Here is a 6,689-nt window from a genome sequence, read left to right on the forward strand (position 1 = left end):
AGACCTATAGGATGGAAACTGGTACATAGACCAGTTGTCACCTCGTTAGTCAGTATGTGTTACACCTGTTCTGGTTGTTACCTCGTTAGTCAGTATGTGTTACACCTGTGCTGGTTGTCACCTCGTTAGTCAGTATAACATTTTTTTTATTTAACCTTTATTTAACTTCTTATGGCTGCAGGGGCAGTATTGATTAGCTTGGATGAAAGGTGCACAGAGGTGCAGCATTTTAAAGGTACCTTCTGACTGAGCCGACATACACAGCGTTTAAAGGTACCTTCTGACTGAGTCGACATACACAGCATTTTAAAGGTACCTTCTGACTGAGTCAACATACACAGCGTTTAAAGGTACCTTCTGACTGAGTCGACATACACAGCGTTTAAAGGTACCTTCTGACTGAGTCGACATACACAGCGTTTAAAGGTACCTTCTGACTGAGTCGACATACGCAGCATTTTAAAGGTACCTTCTGACTGAGCCGACATACACAGCGTTTACCGTGAATGCGGTCTTCTCTAATGGGTGAACATTGGCTTAAAATTTCAATCACACTGTAACGCTTCATACGGATTGATATGGATTGAATAGAGAAATAGGTTTCATTCATGTCTCCAGAAGTTTGACCGTGTCCTGTCTCTTGTGTCCACAGTGGGACCTACCACTCCAGGGACGAGAGCACAGACAGCGGTCTGAGCATGAGCAGCTACAGTGTCCCCCGTACCCCTGACGACTTTCTCAACAGTGTGGACGAGATGGACACCGGTGAGACTAAACAGCACCTTGTTCTACCTAGTCCACTACTGACCAGGACCCTTTAGGGGAAAAGTCTGATGACTCAATTTCCTCTTTAACGCTTCTCGTAAAGTCTAGATAACAGTTATATTTTGTCAAGCGATGTTGCGTTACAAATACCTATTTAGTCGAGGTCAATATGGGAAGTTATTGGGGCATAAATTCATTATTATAGGACCTACAAGCTGATAACGTTATATGTTCTAACCACGCCATAACACATCCATGTCGTCGCTTGGCATCATTAGGGGACGCCCTGCCGGTCTCCATGGGGACGCAGCCCAGCCGTTTCCCTGACTACCTGGACGCCATCCCGGGGACGGACGTGGACCTGGGCACGCTGGAGAGTGACAACATGGCCATGGAGGGGGAGGAGCTTATGCCTAGTCTCCAGGAAGCCCTTAGCTCCGACATCCTGAACGATATGGAGTCAGTCCTGGCCGCCACAAAGATCGACAAGGAGAGCTTCCTCACATGGTTATAACATGGTTATAACATGGTTATAACACATTTATAGAACAAACTGGACCCTTATACGGTATACAGTGGGGGTTGCCAAACTTTTGTTTTCTCTGTAACCCAACTGAAGTGGGTGTTGTGTCGTGACCCACCAACTGAGGTGGGTGTTGTGTCGTGACCCACCAACTGAGGTGGGTGTTGTGTCGTGACCCACCAACTGAGGTGGGTGTTGTGTCGTGACCCACCAACTGTGGTGGGTGTTGTGACCAACCATAGGACTTGAACAGTGGAACTACATTTCTGACTATGAATATAGAGAAGGAAGGAGAGGAGAGGAGAGGAGAGGAGAGGAGAGGAGAGGAGAGGAGAGGAGAGGAGAGGAAGGAGAGAAGAGGAGGAGAGAGAGGAGAGAGAGGAGAGGAGAGGAGAGAGGAGAGGAGAGGAGCCTGGGATGGGAATGATGGGTTCCAGAAAGAGAACATGACATCCTCTCTCAGTAAGTCTACACTCTGAACTGCACCTAGTCAAACGACCAATGATTTGATACAACAAAGACATTTCAACCAACGTATGCTATCTGTTGTCGGTCAGCGTATAGCATACACAATGATACTGACGTCTCCCTTCGCAGTGCTGTTCTCTTGTTTCTATGTCTTTACTTTAGTTGTCTGTGTCTTCAAGGCTGGCCCATGAACAACCATTTATTCAAGGTCCCCAATCTTTTCACACGGGCTTGACCTGCTGGCCGCCGGCTGGCACTAGCAATGCAAGGGCTTGGCTCTCTCCTTCTCCCCTAACCCCCACTACCCATACTGTATCTGAGCTGGACAGTCCTCTCCTTCTCCCCTAACCCCCACTACCCCATACTGTATCTGAGCTGGACAGTCCTCTCCTTCTCCCCTACCCCCACTACCCCCATACTGTATCTGAGCTGGACAGTCCTCTCCTTCTCCACTAACCCCCACTACCCCCATACTGTATCTGAGCTGGACAGTCCTCTCTTGTCTCCCGCTAACCCCCACTACCCCCATACTGTATCTGAGCTGGACAAGTCCTCTCCTCTCTCCCTAACCCCCACTACCCCCAACTGATCTGAGCTGGACAGTCCTCTCCTTCTCCCCTAACCCCACTACCCCCCATACTGTATCTGAGCTGGACAGTCCTCTCCTTCCCCTAACCCCCACTACCCCCATACTGTATCTGAGCTGGACAGTCCTCTCTCTCCCCTAACCCCCACTACCCCCAAATGTATCTGAGCTGGACATCCTCTCCTTCTCCACTAACCCCCACTACCCCATACTGTATCTGAGCTGGACAGTCCTCTCCTTCTTCCCTAACCCCCACTGACCCCATACTGTATCTGAGCTGGACAGTCCTCTCCTTCTCCCAACCCCCACTACCCCATACTGTATCTGGCTGGACAGTCCTCTCCCTCTCCCCTAACCCCACTACCCCCATACTGTATCTGAGCTGGGACAGTCCTCTCTTCTCCCCAACCCCACTACCCCCATACTGTATCTGAGCTGGACAGTCCTCTTCCTTCTCCCCTAACCCCCACTACCCCATACTGTATCTGAGCTGGACATGTCCTCTCTTCTCCACTAACCCCACTACCCCATACTGTATCTGAGCTGGACAGCTTCCAGAGATCTGGCTGATGGACAAAACTAGTACTCTGCATACATACGACTGACGGAACGGACGGAGACAGAAAAGACAAGACGGGGACGGACGGTAAGACAGGAATCCACAACCAGCTGTGACCACCCCGGAGCTTCTTGTTCTGGTGCCTCTACAGCAAAATGTCAAAATCAAGCATTTTGACCTGCAAATCACCAACACTACTCTGGAGGTCTGTCTAATCCACAACACAACTCTGGAGGGACTGTCTAATCCACAACACAACTCTGGAGGGTCTGTCTAGTCCACAACACAACCTGGAGGACTGTCTAATCACAACACAACTCTGGAGGGACTGTCTAATCCACAACACAACTCTGGAGGGTCTGTCTAATCCACAACACAACTCTGAGGGACTGTCTAGTCCACAACACAACTCTGGAGGGTCTGTCTAGTCACAACACAACTCTGGAGGGTCTGTCTAGTCCACAACACACTCTGGAGGACTGTCTAGTCCACAACACAACTCTGGAGGACTGTCTAGTCCACAACACAACTCTGGAGACTGTCTAGTCCACAACACAACTCTGGAGGTCTGTCTAATCCACAACACAACTCTGGAGGGACTGTCTAGTCCGCAACACAACTCTGGAGGGACTGTCTAATCCACAAACACAACTCTGGAGGGACTGTCTAATCCACAACACAACTCTGGAGGGACTGTCTAGTCCACACACAACTCTGGAGGGTCTGTCAGTCCACAACACAACTCTGGAGGGTCTGTCTAGTCCACAACACAACCTGGAGACTGTCTATCCACAACACAACTCTGGAGGGACTGTCTAGTCCACAACACAACTCTGGAGGGACTGTCTAGTCCACAACACAACTCTGGAGGGTCTGGTCTAATCCACAGACACAACTCTGAGGGACTGTCTAGTCCGCAACACAACTCTGGAGGGTCTGTCTAATCACAACACAAACTCTGGAGGGACTGTCTAGTCCGCAACAACAAACTCTGGAGTCTGTCTAATCCACAACACAACTCTGGAGGGACTGTCTAGTCCGCAACACAACTCTGGAGGGACTGTCTAGTCCACAACATAGTGAGAAGCAGCAGCAGCTCAACCTCCTGCTTCCTGCCATCTTATTAAAAGTGTCTTTGGAAAATGTGTGAACATCATATACTCCTGCTTCCAGGCCTTTTTTTATTCATTTATTCTTATGTCTTTTACATTTTTATAGTTTTAATATGTTGTTTTTAATGATGAGCCTGGGAAAACCAAAAATGATGTATCGGAAGTTGGGGGAAGAACTACTGATTTGGAAGGTTAGGTTAAGTTAGGTTAGGTTAGGTTAAGTTAGGTTAAGTTAAGTTAAGTTAGGTTAAGTTAGGTTAAATTAGGTTAGGTTTATATTAGGTTAAGTTAGGTTAAGTTAGGTTAGGTTTATATTAGGTTAAGTTAGGTTAAGTTAAGTTAGGTTAGGTTTATATTAGGTTAAGTTAGGTTAAGTTTATATTAGGTTAAGTTAGGTTAAGTTCGGTTAAGTTAGGTTAGGTTTATATTAGGTTAAGTTAGGTTAAGTTAGGTTAAGTTAGGTTAGGTTAGGTTTATATTAGGTTAAGTTAGGTTTATATTAGGTTAAGTTAGGTTAGGTTAAGTCAGGTAGGTTAAGTTAGGTTTATATTAGGTTAGGTTAAGTTAGGTTAAGTTAAGTCAGGTTAGGTTAAGTTAAGTCAGGTTATGTTAAGTTAGGTTAAGTTAAGTCAGGTTAGGTTAAGTTAGGTTAAGTTAGGTTAGGGCTACATTCCAAATGGCACTTATTCCCTAAATAGTGCACTACTTTTGACCAGAGCTCTGTGGCCACTGGTCAAAATGAATGTACTACATAGGGAATAGGGTGCCATTTGGGACACGGCCTAGGTTATACAAGATGGAGTCCCAGTTAGGACTGTGTGGTGGTGATGGGGGATGGGCTGTTGCCTGGAGCCTGGCCTGGGTACCTTGTATACTATACCATACTGCTGCTTGGCTGTGCCAGCATGTCTAGAAGTTAAACCTTTCATTGTCAAATCAAGTGCCTTCAGTTGTATTGTTTTGAGAGAATAAGAGGGAAAAAACAAAGGAACGCCAAGGTTTCTGTATTGTAGTGTATTGTAGTGTAGTGTATTGTAGTGTATTGTAGTGTAGTGTATTGTAGTGTATTATATTGTGTATCGTGACGTCAAGCAATAATGATGTATCATAGAAATTGTATTATTGACGAACAAACCACACTTTCCTCTACTTACCCTAATGTTTAATAATCAAAAGTATATTTCTGTTGTTAAAGGTTTTATAAAAACGTGTTATTACGATGGAACTTTCTTTTAAATCCTTCTTTATTTTTCAGTCTTATTCAAGCCTGATTGTTGCTTTGTTTTATCTTTTAATAATCTTCTATGTTTCTTCGGTTATTACATGATGTATTATAGATCAAACAGATTCTTGGTTTGTTGTGGATCGATATGTTTCATCACTAACTGACGTGACGTCTTTACAAACAGACAGATTCCTGTGTTGTCTCACCAGGTTAGGATTTTTAACTGGCCAATTTTGTAATGATTTGATCAATATTGGTGTAATTGTATCCTTATCGATCACACGCTCTGCTTTCATTCTTTCACTATTACGTTAAGATATTCCTAATAAATACCCCCCCCCCCCCAAAATGAAAACAAAAGACCCTTTGTATCAATAAGGGCTTGTTTGATATAACTGCATCCTGAATGGCACCCTACTCCCTACACAGTGCACTACTATATATAGGGAGTAGGGTCCATTTTAGGAGCCGGCCATTGTCTCCCTGTCTGAAAGGCAGTCTACGGATGTCCCTTACTGCCCTGTTGTAGACCTGCTGTGCTGCTGAAACAAGATGGTGGTTAGGACCTGTTTTATCTGGTTAGAAGAGCATGTCATGATGGTTAGAGAGGTAAGGTTCGAGGTTACAGCCGGGGATTGATTTAAATCAATGGTAAACGTGGGTTACAGTATGTGGGCTTTAGTTGGTGTACAGGTAGAAGTTATCCTTATGAAAAAACAACCAGCTATGGTTTTACAGTCAGGAATTGTTGTGATGTGACAGATTCCAAAGAGTTATTTTATTTTATTTTTTCTAGTGATTCTTCTTTCAACTGATACTGAATCTAATTTCACGGGCGGGGAAAAAAAACACAAAAAAGATTTGTTATTATCAACCTCTGTCCATCTGTCTAACTATATACACATGTACGTACGTATAAGCTAATGAGAATTTGTCAGTTAGGTAGGGTTTCAAGGTAACAGAGGTGTCTAGACGGTCATTTTGATTAACTAAACTGAGGATTCTAGAAGTTCTAGAATAGAACAGACAAGTTCCGGAGTTATTTCTGTCACGTGTTTGACATTCTGACAACACTACAGCAACATTGGTGGTTCACTACAGTGACTTATCTTGTTAAAGTTGGTGGTTGAATAAATAAATGTATTTGTCACATAAGTGTGTTTTTTTTTCCTTAGCTAGTTTTGTAAGACTATTAGTTAACTGTTGACTGTTTGCGTAGTACTAATCACTCACGTTTTTAAGGATTGTTATTTAGGTATTGTCTAAATGCACACGTCAAAAATGAATGTATATTCAGTAACGATGATCTCTAAATCTTTTCAGAGATAATATGTACATGTATTGTAGAAAGAAATTCTGTTCCATATCTCTCCCTTTCTGTAATACTTTAGAATTGGCCTGGAATAAAGTATATACTGTAGTAATAAAGTATATACTGGTGTAATGAAGTA

General features: G+C 44.0%; 1 protein-coding gene and 4 long non-coding RNA genes across 7 annotated transcripts; 4 read left to right on the top strand and 1 right to left on the bottom strand.

The window, feature by feature from the left end:
• Positions 1 to 650: 650 nt before the first annotated feature.
• On the top strand, positions 651 to 1,603 carry LOC112073583 (transcriptional coactivator YAP1). Its single transcript, XM_024140856.2, has 2 exons — positions 651 to 765; positions 1,044 to 1,603. Exons 1-2 carry the CDS (start codon positions 699 to 701, stop codon positions 1,277 to 1,279), a joined length of 303 nt encoding a protein of 100 aa, XP_023996624.2. The 5' UTR covers positions 651 to 698; the 3' UTR covers positions 1,280 to 1,603.
• Positions 1,604 to 1,740: 137 nt separating this feature from the next.
• LOC139025153 (uncharacterized) lies at positions 1,741 to 2,389 on the top strand. The gene is made up of 2 exons (XR_011476599.1): positions 1,741 to 2,305; positions 2,360 to 2,389. It is a non-coding gene; the product is annotated as an uncharacterized lncRNA (long non-coding RNA).
• A 716-nt stretch (positions 2,390 to 3,105) lies between these two features.
• LOC139025151 (uncharacterized) lies at positions 3,106 to 3,777 on the bottom strand. The gene is made up of 4 exons (XR_011476598.1): positions 3,703 to 3,777; positions 3,554 to 3,615; positions 3,251 to 3,342; positions 3,106 to 3,191 (listed from the first exon to the last, which is right to left on the bottom strand). It is a non-coding gene; the product is annotated as an uncharacterized lncRNA (long non-coding RNA).
• Positions 3,318 to 3,509, top strand: LOC112073586 (uncharacterized). Its single transcript, XR_011476597.1, has 2 exons — positions 3,318 to 3,349; positions 3,468 to 3,509. It is a non-coding gene; the product is annotated as an uncharacterized lncRNA (long non-coding RNA).
• LOC139025150 (uncharacterized) lies at positions 3,692 to 6,393 on the top strand. Of its 3 annotated transcripts, none has more exons than XR_011476594.1 (2): positions 3,692 to 4,464; positions 4,496 to 6,393. It is a non-coding gene; the product is annotated as an uncharacterized lncRNA (long non-coding RNA). The 3 variants fall into 3 exon arrangements; XR_011476595.1 differs by having other exon boundaries at positions 4,546 to 6,393; XR_011476596.1 differs by having other exon boundaries at positions 3,692 to 4,454; positions 4,546 to 6,393.
• The last annotated feature ends 296 nt before the right edge of the window (positions 6,394 to 6,689 follow it).

The sequence above is a fragment of the Salvelinus sp. IW2-2015 genome, unplaced genomic scaffold (genome assembly GCF_002910315.2).
Source record: "Salvelinus sp. IW2-2015 unplaced genomic scaffold, ASM291031v2 Un_scaffold2308, whole genome shotgun sequence".
Taxonomy (NCBI): Eukaryota; Metazoa; Chordata; class Actinopteri; order Salmoniformes; family Salmonidae; genus Salvelinus; species Salvelinus sp. IW2-2015.